This window comes from Moschus berezovskii, chromosome 9 (assembly GCF_049115385.1).
Source record: "Moschus berezovskii isolate FMDL1 chromosome 9, NW_MosBer_1.0, whole genome shotgun sequence".
NCBI lineage: Eukaryota > Metazoa > Chordata > Mammalia > Artiodactyla > Moschidae > Moschus > Moschus berezovskii.
The window spans coordinates 87,737,973-87,753,120 of record NC_142468.1 but is presented as its reverse complement, the minus strand read 5'-3'; the positions used below and the strand labels follow the sequence as shown (position 1 = coordinate 87,753,120).

At 42.5% G+C, this 15,148-nt stretch overlaps 1 protein-coding gene across 7 annotated transcripts in view; it reads left to right on the top strand.

Annotated features, from left to right (window-relative positions):
• INTS14 (integrator complex subunit 14) overlaps nt 1-14,790 on the top strand; it is a 32,867-nt gene extending 18,077 nt beyond the window's left edge. For 6 of the 7 annotated variants that reach the window (XM_055435713.2, XM_088839916.1, XM_055435710.2 and 3 more), the window contains 4 exons: nt 937-1,070; nt 9,761-9,879; nt 11,877-11,942; nt 13,992-14,764. In XM_055435713.2, the coding sequence (XP_055291688.1) occupies nt 937-1,070; nt 9,761-9,879; nt 11,877-11,942; nt 13,992-14,243 (571 nt within the window). In that variant the 3' untranslated portion in view covers nt 14,244-14,764. Of the gene's footprint in view, nt 1-936; nt 1,071-9,760; nt 9,880-11,876; nt 11,943-13,991 lie in introns of all 7 variants that reach the window. The other variant, XM_055435715.2, reaches the window with a different exon arrangement.
• Nucleotides 14,791-15,148: the final 358 nt, after the last annotated feature.

The window sequence follows — 15,148 nt, the reverse complement described above, 5'->3', positions numbered from 1 at the left end:
CGTTAACTCATTTAATCCCTCATAACACTGTCCAAGAGGTATCAGTACTACCCCCTGTTGCCTTAGACGAGGAGACTGAGACTTGGAGAGCAAAGTCCTGGTACTTGCTCAAAGTCGCGCAGACACTGAACGAGAGAGTCAGGGTTTTTATCCACACGCTGTGACTCTGTCGCCCATGCTCATCACCACAGTGCTGCGTTCCTTCTCTGTAAGGAATGCCCTTCCAGCTTTGACTTTGGATATAGTCTCAAAATCTGCAGAACCGCCTGCTTCCTTTTCGAGAATACCTGTTTGTTAGAGAAGAAGAGGTGACTGGTCATCCTCTGGCCATCAACTGGGATTGATTGGTAGAGAAGATCAAGAGTTGTTAAGAAAACCTAGAGGAAGCATGGCTCCATTTCTGCTTGAATTGAAATTAGCTGATCTAAAAAGACAAATGCAATTCTTATTAGATATCGGTGTGCTAGATTCTTGGTACTCAGGTTACTTGTACTGACTCTGAATACAAGAATCACCGAGGCCCTTTGAGAAGTGTGAACAGAGCTGGGTGATGGCTTTGTGCACTGTGTTAGAAGGGCTTCTCTGTGGTATTTCTATGAATGATTCGGAGGTGGCTGAAGAGACCTATAGGTCACAGCTCTTACTCCTCACCACGCCTGCAGCTATCTGCTGCCCATGTGATTCTCTTTTTCTCTTATAAGACTGTTTTTGATTTCCATGTCTACATAACTAAATAATAATACATATCTCCAAGGAATGCTAATACTAAGGGGCAATAGGCATTTGTAGGTTTAGGATTTGGCTTTAATAAAAATAATGCACCTAATTTCAAAGCTGAAAGCCGTGTCTCTAGAGAGAAAAACACAGGGTAGAGTTATTTAACTTGACAGTCCCAGGCTTAGAGTTGTTCTGATCATCCATCTTCTCTCCATCTAGTCCTGAATGGCATGGAATGCTCTACTCTCAAGCTGACAGCAAGAAGAAATCAAACCTCATGATGTCTCTCTTTGAGCCTGGCCCAGAACCTCTCCCATGGCTAGGGAAAATGGTGCAGTTGGGTCCAATTTCAGGTATACCCCAGATGAGATTTTATTTATCCTGACTTTGTTTTCTCTCTACTGTTCTGAATGGCTCTCTCTGTGAGTCAGAGAGCGCGTGATTTCCCTGACGAGTGCCCTGTGGTTCCTGATGCTGGATGTGTGTGTGGAGAGCCCCAAGAGAGTTTAATGTTTGAACTTTTAACATTACAGCTCAGGGGAAACAAACTTTCTTTAGTATACTATTTTTAACCCAGGTACCCCTAGACATTCTTAGATAATTTAATCCTATTCCTTCATGGAACTGTTCTCCCTTAGTTTTCCTCACATTGCATTCATCTGGTGCTTATCTTTTTCCTTAGCAACTCTTTTCTCTTGTCATCCTGTCTTTTCTTCCCCTTGCCTCATGATTTCCCAGGGTGTTGTTCTTTGCCTTCTACTCTTGGGTTATTATTCTCTCTTGTTTATTTCATCAACTGTTTCGGCTTCAGACTCTCAACATATCTCTCACTCTCATCAACATATCTCTTACTCTCTTCCTGCTTGATTTTTTCCTGAATCTTGCACCAGTATTTCCAGGTTCCCACTTGGACCTCTCCACCTGGATATTCTGTCACAGTCCTCAGATCAGCATGTTTGTGGCAGAAACCATTATCTCTCCCTCTCTTCTATAAACCATTTCTTCTGATTTTTCTACTCCTTCTGATTGAGGCCTTTGTACTCCTAGGTACTCAGGCTTCAGCTGTAGTGTCTCCCTTAACTCATTTGGGCCCATTTCAGTTTTAGGAACATCTACAAGCAGCCTATTCTGTGCCAGGTCTACAGACCAAAAGAGTCAGCAGAAGTCACTCAAAGACAAGTGGAAAGTGGAGTAATAACCCTAAACTGGCATGAGATCATAACCGGCCTGAAGTAGGGGATGGTCAGCTCTTCCTTGAGGACTTGAGCATATCTCCACGGAGGAGAGATAGATACCATTACTGAGTTTTGAAGAAAAAGAGAAATTTGCTCCAAATAGAGCACCTCTGGAAAAGAAAGAAGCTAGACCACAAAGTGGGAGGGTGAGGGTGGGAAGGCCAGAAGGTGGGTTAGAGGTTGGCTGTGGGACAGCAGGCAGGCCTCATCTGGGACTTTATTCTACAGACACGGGGAAGCTGCTGAAGGAGAGTAGTATGATCAGATCCTTCTGGCTGTGGTGAGAACAGTGGAGATAGCAGTTAGGCGACTGTGTATTCTAAATACTGGTACATTCTGGAGTTGTGCAGTGTGGCTGAAATCCAAGTGAGAGATAATAACTTTTTCACTTAGAAAGAAAGCTCTATGGAGTGTGGATTTGAAAAGGTATGGGCATCTTGCTGTTAGAAGTCTGCTGTGACAGTCCTGGAGACGCAGAACAAGGCCGGTGGCTGGGAAAAGATAGGATGCGCCATGCAAAGATATTTCGAAGGTGGAAACAGCAGTATTTAGATACAAGAATAAAGGAAACAGAAGAGTTGAGAATGATCCCAGGTTTCTGACTGGGGCTGCAGGGTAAAAGGTGGTACTAATAATTGAAACAGAATAGTAGATTTGGGAAGAACTTCTCTTGTGCATGTTTATGCCTGTGAGATTTAGGTGAAGGTACCTATAGACAATTCCTGTAAGAATCTGGAGTTCAGGAGAGAGGACAGAGCTGAAAATACAATTTTCAGTTATAAACATATCGGTGATCTTTAAAATGGTGAGAATGAGGGAGATTGCTAGGGCAGTAGTTTACAAATTTGAGTTTTGGTATACAAAAGTAAACCTGGAGAACTTGTTTTAAAATTCTGTTTCCTGGTCCCCACTTACAGAGATTCTAATTCAGTAGGTCTGGATCCAAGATCAAGAACTTGCAGTTTTAATATTACCTAATTGATTACAATCTAGGTCAATAGTCACACTTCAAGAAGCCCTAGCCTCAGGAAAGTATATACTTTAGGGGAAAAGGACCAGACCCCTAGAAAGGACCAACTATTAGAGGCAGTGGAAATGGCACCAGTAAAGGAAAATGAAAAGGAAGAGGCAGATAAGAGAAGAAGTACAAGATACAAGAAAAAGGATGTCACAGAAGCCACGAGAATAAAGAGATTCAAGAAGGAAGTACAATGTCTCATGAGCACATATGAGTCATGGCCTACAGTGTCTTAGCCTACACATGTCATGGCCTACTCGTGTCCATGCATGTCAGCTAAGGTTTGAAGGATACCTTTTGCCATTGAAGTCTAGAGATTTTGATGGAATATAGGCCCTGGAAGCTAGGCCAAGGGGCAGCAAACTTTTCCAGCAAATGATCATATATATAAATATTTTACATTTTATAGGTAATTATGGTTTTTGTCATAACTACTAAACTCTGGCATCATAGCACAATACATAAACCATTTATAAAAAACCATTCTTAGAAACACACAGCCAATCATAGTTTGCCAATTCTTGAGTTAGATTCCAGAGGCTGGGATTTTAAAAGTCACACAGGAACAGGAGACAGGACTGAACTGAAATCTCTTGAGTAAAGCAGGGAGTGTGGAAGGTCTATCCTCTCAGTGAGAGGACGACAAAAAAAATTCTATTCATTGTTTCTACCTACTTTTTACATAAAAAGAAACCTGAACTTCTCCTGTGAGACGTGATAGCCCAAGTCCTGCACCATGTGGCTCAACACTGCCCATTCCCTAACCAGTGTAAACACTGGAGCTGAAGCAGCGAAACCCGTGGTGCATCCTCCAGAAGCTAATGTAATGGCTCTGTAGAAACTCCTCTACACCCCAGGGGAAAAGTGAAAGTCGCCCAGTCTTGTCCGACTCTTTGCAACCCCATGGACTACACAGTCCATGGAATTCTCCAGGCCAGGATACTGGAGTGGGTAGCCTTTCTCTTCTCCAGGGGATCTTCCCACCCCAGGGATCGAACCCAGGTCTCCCACATTGCACGTGGATTCTTTACCAGCTGAGCCACAAGGGAAGCCCTACTGCAGAAAAAACAGTCCTCCCTGGAGATGTGTTTATGATTTGAAAAAACAAAAGTTGTAAAATCATGTGAAGGTCTTTGATTCGAAGGAAGAGCAATAAGAGGATTAGCACCTTGAGGACTTAATCTGAAAGAGACTGTAGAATGAGTATTTTAAATGTTTAAAGAGTGAGTATTTTAAATGATTAAATAGTTTTAGGGAAGAATAGAAATCAAGAAGAAAGAAGCGGACACTATGAATCAAGAGTCATTTGATCTTGACAGGTAAGAGATTCTTGGTGGCTTTGTAAAAATCAGTTTTGGCAAATGATTAGCCAGGAGATAGGCTGAGAAATGAATTTAGACATGAGGAAATGAAAATGATGAGTTTGACCACAAGAGGACAGAAATAGGACAGTAATTGGAAGAGAACCTGGGTGTGTGTGTGTGTGTGTGTGTGTGTGTGTGTAAAAAGTGTGTGTGTGGAAAAAGAGTGTGTGTGTGTGTGGAAAAAGAGTGTGTGTGTGTGTGTAAAAAGAGTGTGTGTGTGTAAAAAGAGTGTGTGTGTGTGTAAAAAGAGTGTGTGTGTGTAAAAAGAGTGTGTGTGTGTGTGTGTGTGTGTGTGTAAAAAGAGATTCCTTACCCCCTTTACCTGTTCTCTCTGCAGCATGCCTACATTCATTCTGTTCTTTGATTCTCAGGGCTCTTGGCCTTGTACTGGGTTTCTTTACCTTTCACTTAGATCAATTCAGTTCAGTTCAGTTGCTCAGTCGTGTCCAGTTCTTTGTGACCCCAAGCCTGGCAGCATGCCAGGCCTCCCTGACCATCACCAATTCCCGGAGTTCACCCAAACCCATGTCCATTGAGTCAGTGACATTCAGAGGCATCCTTTGTCGTCCCCGTCTCCTCCTGCCTGCAATCTTTCCCAGCATCAGGGACTTTTCCAATAAGTCAGTTCTTCACATCAGGTGGCCAAAATATTGGAGCTTTAGCTTCAGCATCAGTCCTTCCAATGAATATTCAGGACTGATTTCCTTTAGGATTGACTGGTTTGATGTCCTTGCAGTCCAAGGGACTCTCAAGAGTCTTCTCCAGCACCACAGTTCAAAAGCATCAATTCTTCGGTGCTCAGCTTTCTTTATGGTCCAACTCTCATATCCATACATGACTACTGGAGAAACCATAGCTTTGACTAGATGGACCTTTGTTGGCAAAGTAATGTCTCTGCTTTTTAATAAGCTGTCTAGGTTGGTCATAGATTTTCTTCCAAGGAGCAAGCGTCTTTTAATTTCATGGCTGCAAGTCACCATCTGCAGTGATTTTGGAGCACAAGAAAATAAAGTCTGTCACTGTTTCCATTGCTTCCCCATCTGTTTGCCATGAAGTGATGGGACTGATCTTCGTTTTTTGAATGTTGAGTTTTAAGCCAACTTTTTCACTCTCCTCTTTCATGTTCATGAAGAGGCTCTTCAGTTCCTCTCCACTTTCTGGATAAGGGTGGTATCATCTGCATATCTGAGGTTATTGATAATATTTCTCCCAGTAATCTTCATTCCAGCTTGTGGTTCATCCAGCCTGGCATTTCACATGATGTACTCTGCATATAAGTTAAATAAGCAGTATACAGGCTTGACATACTCCTTTCCCAATTTGAAACCAGTTTGTTGTTCTACATCTGGTTCTAACTCTTGCTTCTTGACCTGCATACAGATTTTTCAGAAAACATGTCACTTAGATCAGAGGTCAGCTAATGATGGCCTGCAGGCCAAATTAACCCACTGCTTGTTTTGTAAATATAGTTTTATTGTTAAGTATTATTACAGAATCTATCTCATTCGTTTATATATCTATGGCTGCTCTCCTGCTTCAGTGGCAAAATTGAGCAGTTACTACAGAGACCATATAATCCACAAAGCCTAAAATATTTACATCTGTAAATTGTTAAACTGTTGTGATAGTTTTCACCACAGCTGCCTGTCCATAATCTAAGGTAGTAGCATTCACATTCCTTTCTGATCTGGCCGCCAACCTAGCAATGCTTGGCTCATCGTGCGTATTCTTAAATCAGATGGAACTGCTTTTTTCTCAGCCCTATGTTCATGGTTGTTTTATTTCTCTCCCTCTGTCTGTTGTTTTCAATGAGGGTAGTAAGAACTAACATCTGTTGAGTTTAACTTTGTGCCAGGCACTGTGCTAGACAAAATGAAATGGGTCATCTTATTTAACTCTTACAACAGTCCTAGGAGATTGGGATTGTCATTATGGTAACAAGTAGTAAGTAACAACAAAACCTATCTTAGATAGTTGGTGAGAGAAGTTTCTAAGGAAATGAGTACCTGACACACAGTACTCATGAATGGTAGAGCTTGCTGTTTTAATTATGTTATTTTAATCAGAGGGAAGCTTGCAAAATAGTACTGTTTATACCTACCCCCTTCCACTCCTAATTCTGTTCTTATAGATGACCATTCTCAAATTTTAATTTTTTCTTCTGATATTTTACTTACATTTCTAAATAAGTATATAGCTATTCCTTGACTTTTTTTTTAATGCCATTTTTTTACTTTTCAAGGAAAACTACTTAGCTCTTCTCTTACTGCTACCATCCCTGCCCACCTGTTCACCCAAGAAGCATGTTTTTCCCTTCCTCAGACCATGCAGTGTGGTTCAGTCAGTTTTCTGTCCTTGCTGGGTCAAGTCAGTATTACTCACTGCTAAGCCATGTGCTGGCCAGTGTGACATTTCCTTTGTTTTGCAACTCTTTGTGTCCTACCCCAGATACTATCTTCTTTTTAATTAGATATTTCTTTTTTCTCACAGGTAAGATAAATGTGTTCTGACTGACTGTTATTAAAAGGAGAGCTCTGTAGGGAAGACACCAGCATTCCTCATAGAACCCAGGAAAGAGCCTGGCAGCCGGACGGGGGAGGCCAGCAGCAGAGGCGTGCAGCCCTCCCTCTGGGCGGTCAAGGCCTTCCTCTGCCTTTTCTCCCCGCTGTTTTCCTTTGCTCTTTTCCATGTCACTCAGTCAGTCAGTTCAGTCGCTCAGTCGTGTCCGACTCTTTGCGACCCCATGAATCACAGCACACCAGGCCTCCCTGTCCATCACCAACTCCCGCAGTTCACTCAAACTCATGTCCACAGAGTCGATGACGCCATCCAGCCGTCTCATTCTCTGTCGTCCCCTTCTCCTCCCGCCCCCACCCTTTCCTAGCATCAGAGTCTTTTCCAGTGAGTCAACTCGTCGCATGAGGTGGCCAAAGTATGTACCTATCACTAATTCCTGTCTAAGCGAAATACGTCCTTTACGTACTTTGTTGTCACTTTTTTTCCTGAGGGTCATCTCCCTTCCTTTTGTTTCACGAGTGGACTGGTTATGCTCTAGGCCCATTGCATAGCTGTCATCCCAGGTCTTCCCTTTGCATCTCTCCCCGTGACTCCTGTTTGATGAATCCTCCTGAGAAAAGGGCACATGGAAGTAAACGTTTGAAATCTCACATGTGTGGAAATGTCCGAATTCCACCCCTTACACTCTACTGATAGCAGGGTTGAATATTGAGTTCTAGGTCAGGAACCATCTTCCCTTAGGGCATTGAAGTGTCACTCTGTTGTCTCTTCTGGCTTCTGGTGTTGCTCCTGAGAGTCTCGTGCCATGCTGACTGTCCGAGCTTTGGCCCTGGTCTGTATTTCTTCTGTGCACCTTGAGGCTCTTCTAGTGTCCCTAGCTTTCTAGATGTTCAGAATCACATACCTTGGTTTTGGTCTCTTCATTCATTGTGCTGGACTCAGTGCTTCCATCTTGCAATTTGAGTCCTGGATGCACAAATATGTCTTTGATTTCTTCCATGTATTCTTTGTTCTCCTTTCCTGGAAGATGTGTTTATAGTATTTGTGTGCATGTGTGTGATTTTCTTATCCTACCCATATTTTTCATTTTTTGAAATTTTTTGTTCTACCTTCTGTAAGATATCTTCAATCTTACCTTGCAACCAATATTTTTAAAATTTTTCTACTATCATATTTATTATTTCTAAGATCTCCTGTTCTTTTTTCATTAATGTCTACTAAGCCAGTTTCCACATAGAGGCTCCAAGCAGTTAGAGACAGTACAAGGTAGGCTGTGATGAGATGCCGAAATGTCTGGTATTAACACTGAGTGCTGGGGGATAAAAGGGACTCGAAAAGTCGTCGTCTACCAGAAGAAACTGGGACAGCCCCATGGAGAGGGTAGGGTAGAATCCGGACCTGGAACTTAAGTACTTTTGGGTGGCTGAGGAATAGCAGTGTTGCATGGGGGAAGAAGTACTGCCTGTGAAACCTGGCCCAGCTGTCCCTGTGAGACCTGAGCCTCAACTTCCTCATGTCTAATGAGGCTAATAATATGTACCCTCTTGAGTTGCTAAAAGGAGATAAGTTAAGTATTTTGCACATAGTTGTAATTTGATAAATACCCTTCATAAATGCTCATACTCTTCATTGAGGCTAGGAAAAAATACCTTCTCTCGCCATACTTCCTAGCGTGGTGCTTCCTGCATGGTGAGGTCTTCCTGTAGGAGATGAGTGAGTGTGTGAGGGAGGGAATAAACAAGCGAGGAAGGGAGAGCACTGCAGACAGCGGAAGAACGGAAACAGGGGCCGGGAGGTTGGAGGTAAGCATGTTGCCTGGGAAATGACTGTTGGGATCCTGGCCTGACTTAGAAAGGCTTATGGATTGACAAGTCTTCATGGAAACATCTGGAAAGCTGAACCAATAACGTTTTGGAGGGGGTAGGAGGAGAGGGCACTGACAGAGGTAGAATGGGGCCAATATAAGGCATCCCAATTAATGACCAGATTGGGGTCAGAGCACTTCTGGGTCAGTTAGAGAAGCTGAGCTAATTCCAGTTTTCAACAGGAACATGTGGGCAAGGGACTTAAGCTCCCCAGTCTTGTTGGGAAAATGATTCCTGTTCTGTCTACCCTGAAAGATGATACTGATAAAATGAGCCAAGAGGTAATAATAAGTATGCTTTGTAAGTTTGTGACAAAGTATCATTGACTCAGGAAGCAGGTGGAAAAATAGAAATCTTTGTTTATCCACTTGGCTATAAACCCAACATGGCTTTATGTCTTTGGAAGCAATAAACTAGTAAGCCATAAGATGGGGTATGTTTCACCAAGAAAGCGTTTCTTCCCTTGCTCTTTTCCTTAAATTGGCTATATGTAATTTCACTTTTAAATTTTCTCAATGTCTCCACCTGTGCTGTCTGATCCAGTCGCCACTCACCACAGGAGGCTATTCAAATTTAAATAAATAAACTCTAGTTCCTCTGCTACACTAGCCAGGTGTCAGCGGTTCAGTGGTTGGTCCCATGGGGTGTGGCTACCTTTCCTTATCACAGGAAGTTCTGTTGGAGAGTGCTGGGCTAGACTATGTAGAATTGCAGTATGTAGGTATACATATATTTTTATATACACTTTAGTAGTATTTTATGTATTTTTATCTCTTATGACCTTAATTTATAAAGCAGATAGGTAAAGCTTGTATATTTAAAAACATTAAGCTGTTTTTCACTTGCCTGGGCCTCAGTTGATTAGTGTCCATCATTAGTGCTGAGAACAGGTTCCCCAACCTGCTGGAAGTTAATGGATTTTCTTAATTAGGGAGGTAATAGGATATAGGAGATCGAGTGATTCAAAGAGCTTCTAACCTAATTGGAAATGTGCTTGATTGTGTTTTGCCAGATGTCATTTCAAGCTTGTTTTTTTCTTTTAAGATGCTAAAGAAAACCCTTATGGTGAGGATGATAATAAGAGCCCATTCCCCCTGCAGCCCAAAAACAAACGCAGTTATGCCCAGAATGTGACGGTGTGGATCAAACCCAGTGGCCTGCAGGTAACATTACCATCCATGATACTCTCCACTGGGGATAGGAGGAGGGATTCCTGCAGGCAGGCGGACATTTGATTTGATGTTCTTTTCTTCTGATACTTCGTAATTCATTTACTTCTAACATTTGTCATTATTTCCAAAAAGGATTTGCGGTGGCCTACAGTAAAACACGTACATAGCAGAATCATTTTTTACAAAATTTGGAGCAATATAAAACCTAGAGGAAGAGGAGAGACAGTGTTCCAGGAAGCCAAGGCAGAATGATAATTGTGTTTGAGCAATTTGGCTCTTGAGCTTCCTGCTACCAAGGTCAAAAAAAAAAACATGTTGGTTATATGGTTCTCCTTATCTGATAAAAGGAAGCATGTCAGTTCTTCTAGAGAGACACATTTTTTCCAGCATTAAGTTTTAATGTAGAAGTTTTGACATGGCGAGTCACTGAGTAATATTATAGGTGTTATCTTTAGTACCAGTTTTGAGGAAGACATAAAAACCTTCATGTGATTATTTCTCCCATCAGCACAGTGTAAGTAGCATTACCATGTAATACCACAGAAACAGTTTATGGGAGGCACCTATGAAATTATCCTATTATCAAGGTGTGCTGCCTTCAGCCAAGGGACTCAGTGACTTTCTCCTCCCATTGGCAAAGTCATTCGTACCTATTTTTAAAAATCAGTTTTTGAACTTACTTTCTCACTTGAGTGCCATTTCTTTTTTTCTTTGTTCTTCCCATGAGTCCAATCCAAGCCAAATGAGAAGAGGCAGGCAGGCCACCTGACCACAGAAGTAACCTCTATTGACGCATAGTCTCTTCTAGCCCCCTTTTCAGGGAGACTAGACAGACACATCCTGCCCTAGCTAAGGGACCTCTTCCCTTTGTTGGAAATTAAAGTTCTCCCTCTTTCTTGCCATCACTGACCCCAGCACTTCCCTGTCTGAAGGAGAGCTGAATTTTTCTAAAACAGTTTTTTAAATTTGTTTTTGTCTGGATGTGTTGTTTTATTATGCTGAGGTGCACATAACAAAAGTTACCATTTCAGACATTTTAAAGTATTCAATTCAGTGACATTAGTATAATCACAATGTTACATGACCATCACCACTGTCTAGTTCAAAAACATGTTCATCACCCCAAAAAGAAATCCTTTACTCACTAAAGAAGTCACTCTTGCCCCAGCTCTAGGCAACCACTTATCTGCTTTCTATCATCTGTAAGGATTTGTCTGTTCAGGATATTTCATGTAAACTGCATCATATATGTGCCTTTTTGTATTTGACTTCTCTTACCATAATGTTTTCAACAGTCATTCATGTTGTAGAATGCATCAGTACTCCATTCCTTTTGATGGCTGAGTAATAGTCCATTGAATAAATAATGGTCCAATGTATAAAGTCCATGTTTGTCCGTCCATTCATTCAGCTGATGAACTTTTGGATTATTTCTACCTTTTGGCTATTGTGAATAATGCTGCTATGATCATTTGCCAAGTTTTTTTCTTTTGTTGCTGTGTTGTTGTAAGAGTTTTATAAGTAAGTTTTATGGTAAGAGTTTTATAGTTTTAGTTCTTAACATTTAAGCCTCTGATCCATTTGAGTCAATTTTGTGGGTATGGTATGAAGTAAGGGTCCAACTTCATTCTTTTGCAGGTGGCTATCCAGTTATCCAGGTGCCATTTGTTAAAGAGACTTCTTCCCCCCATTGAATGGTCTTGGCATCCTTGTCTAAAAGCAGCTGGCCATAGATGTATGGGTTTACTGGAGGTGTTTTTGTGAGACAAGTTCATTTTTGTTGCCATGGGCTTTAGTATCATCAAGCCTTTTGAAGGAGAGAGATGATTTACTAATGCTGAACAATGACATTAACTCAGAAGGGAGCCTCTTTTTTACACTATTAACTCTTTTCTCATTTTCATTTTTTTCCACTTAAAGGTGTCCTTTTGTATTCTTTCCCTTTTTATCACAGAATTCTAACGTTGAATTCTTTTTACCCTCTATAGACAGATGTACAGAAGATTTTAAGAAATGCAAGGAAACTACCTGAAAAAACACAGACATTCTATAAGGTGAGACTATCAGAATTTTAGTAGTTGAAGGTGGGCTCTGTGCTGTGTGCCAGAAATAAACTGTTTCACAGTAGCGTGAACACTGAACATGGACAGGAATTAGAAATGTTTGTGTCTCCAGTTTTTCTTCAGTAAAGTCAGTAGAAGCGATAGGTCTGTACCTGCCCTAAAGTCCAGGAATCAGGAGTGTTTAAATGGCCTGGTTCTGTGCGGTGGGTCTTCTGGCAGGTCTTCTCTGTGTTGGTGCTGCTGGGAATGGCTGAGGGAAGGAGCTGAAAGGACCTGCGAGTCATAGCCCTTAACCCTCCTCACTGTTCCCAAATGGGTATCCGGTCTAACTCCAGGCAGCCAGTGGATGTGTTTTCCAGGGATGGTGTCTGCTCAGAACATTTGTACTTTGCCAGAGGAGCTGCTTCTGGTAATGACTTCTAAAATTGCACACTTATGAGACTTCCCTGGCGGTCCAGAGGTTAAGACTCCATGCTTCCAATGCAGTGGGCACAGGCTCAATCTGTGGTCGGAGAAATAGGATTTTCACCTGCCATGCAGTGCAGCCAAAAAATAAAATGAGCTTTTAAAAAATATATACATTTATAAATTGCAAAAGAACAGCCCTCCAGAATCATACCTCACTAATGCAGAACCATTGGTGGAGTCAAGCTACAAGAGATGGGGTGGAGTTGTGGGTGGGGGGGCAGCATTTAAGTTCCCTCTTGCTTCTCCTGTCCTTCTGATATTTGGCTGAAATTAAATTAAGTGGCACTGTGAGGTATGCAGTATCCTAGCTTGCTAATCTTAAAATATTGTACACACAGTCAACCCCAGGCTAGCATCTCTTCCAGAGAACATAGGTGCTTTGGGTGTTATCTCATTACCTTTATGTCTTCAAACCTAATTATGTAGCGAGCTGGTGAAATCAGGCAAGAGTTCAACCAGAGAGTGGTTCAGCCCACCATGCCTCCCACTAACTGAAGCCCTTAGTCCATATTGGCCCTAGATGATCACCCCATGGCTGCAGCCCCTGCCTGCCTGCAGAGCTGTCTGTTCAAGGTCTATACTTTGGCCTTCTTCCGAACTTTTCATTTGTAAACAGATGATTGTAGAAAGGTGGTCAGAAAGTCTGTTTCTTCTGGTTTTATGTAACCTACATAACAGAGTGGGAAAGGGCCTCTACCAGATGGCTGTGTCCACCCCTCCAGTGGGCACAGCAGAGGTGATCCTCATTTTGTAAATGAGGCCACTGACATCCAGAGAGGCTCCACAACTTGCCCAGATCACACTGCTGAGTGATAGACGGGGCAGTTCATGTTTCTCTGCTTCCATCCACTATTTGACTTTTCTTTTTGAGGCAATCTTTGGGGTCTGACTTCCTGACTCCTGCAGAGCCTCCTCCAGACATACTCATTGTCATTCAGTCTTAGGCTGTAGCCAGAGAAGCACCAAAGGGTTAAGAGCCCTCTGAGGTTTGGGCGAGCCTTTTCCATACCCGAGTAACAGAGATGAAGTATCATCAGAGTTATGACTTGTTGTTGTTTAGTCGCCAAGTCATGTCCAACTCTTTGTGACGCCATGGACTGTAGCCCTACAGGCTCCTCTGTCCATGGGATTCTCCAGGCAAGAATACTGAGCAGGTTGCCATTCTTCCCCAGGGGATCTTCCTGACCCAGGGATCTAACCCACATCTCCTGCATTGGTAGGCAGATTGTTTACCACTGTGCCACCAGGGAAGCCCAGAGTTATGAGTACTATACATGAAATGATGTATGCAAAGCACCTCACCATGTTTGGCCTAAGTGGTCGTGAACGGTGGTGAGGATAACCTCATTTTCAGAAACCTGTGGTCCTTTGCCTTCTGACCACCTGTAGAGGAACTACTTCCCAGGCATGTCATCACACCCTCTTATTATTGGCATCTCTGTACAAATATTTGTTCTGATATAAAAACGCTCATTTAAGTTTGGGGGTCAAGGAGAATATATGTCACACTGAGCACTTAGAAAGTATGTGATGAGGAGAATGCATTTTAGGAACATTGGTGATTTGTTTCAGGAGCTGAACCGTTTACGAAAGGCTGCCTTGGCCTTTGGTTTCCTGGACCTGCTCAAAGGGGTGGCAGACATGCTAGAAAGGGAGTGCACACTGCTGCCCGACACGGCTCACCCTGATGCTGCGTTCCAGCTGACCCACGCTGCCCAGCAGCTCAAGCTGGCCAGTACTGGCACCTCTGAGTATGCTGGGTATGACCACAACATCACACCTTTGCAGACAGACTTCTCAGGGAGCAGCGCGGAGAGAATATAACGCTGACTTTGGAAGTCTTCCTTCTTTTTTTCAAGTGAGAATGATTTCGGGTAAAAACTTTCAGTCTGTTCACCTCTGCAGCGGCTACCCGAAGACCTTCCTGAGACTGCCTGAGAAGCACCCCTCACAGGTTTGACTCTGCTACTCCAAGAAGGTTCTGCAGGGTGGGCAGCTGCGTTCTGGAGCTCAGAGTATTTTAAATCCCAAAGACAACTGTTGCTCCCACAATGGGAACATCTCCTGAAACGCTTGAAGGACTGACAAGTGTAGAGCCCGCCCCACCATCCCCAACAGCTTGTGTTCTGTTCCTGAAAGACCTCTCTTTTCCTCTCCCAACCATAAGGACATTTTCAAGTACCTGTGGTTGGGACAGGAGACTTGCTAAACACAAACCTGACATCCCTAAGTTTCAGAATTTCCTTAAAACTTGGGCAAAAAAAGTCAGTGGAAACCCTTAGGGTGCTTTTGGTATATCTTGAGATACAAACTGAAAACAGCAACCATAAATGTATGATCATTTATTCAAATTTTTTTAATGAAAATAAAATATTTGATTTTCTATAAGATGGTTTTACTGGGAAACCAGTGGGTCTTTGCCTCAGGTCTCTCCTATAACCTAAATATAATTTCAGCTTCCTGAGTGGCCACAGATTCTTGAAGGTTCCTTGAGTTCCATATTGACTTCCTTCTTTCTGACACTGCTTAGGCCTCACTGCCTGAGCCAGGTTCTGACATCACTGTAGTCAGTTATGGTTCTAGTTCATCAGCTAGCTTCATGACCTTGGGCAAGTCATCAGACTTCCCTGGGATTTATTTACATCATCAGTGCTTTTCAGATTGCTCTGTAAATGTCCTAAGGAATTACTCCCATAGGCTTCAGCCCAGGCAACCATATTATTTGTTGT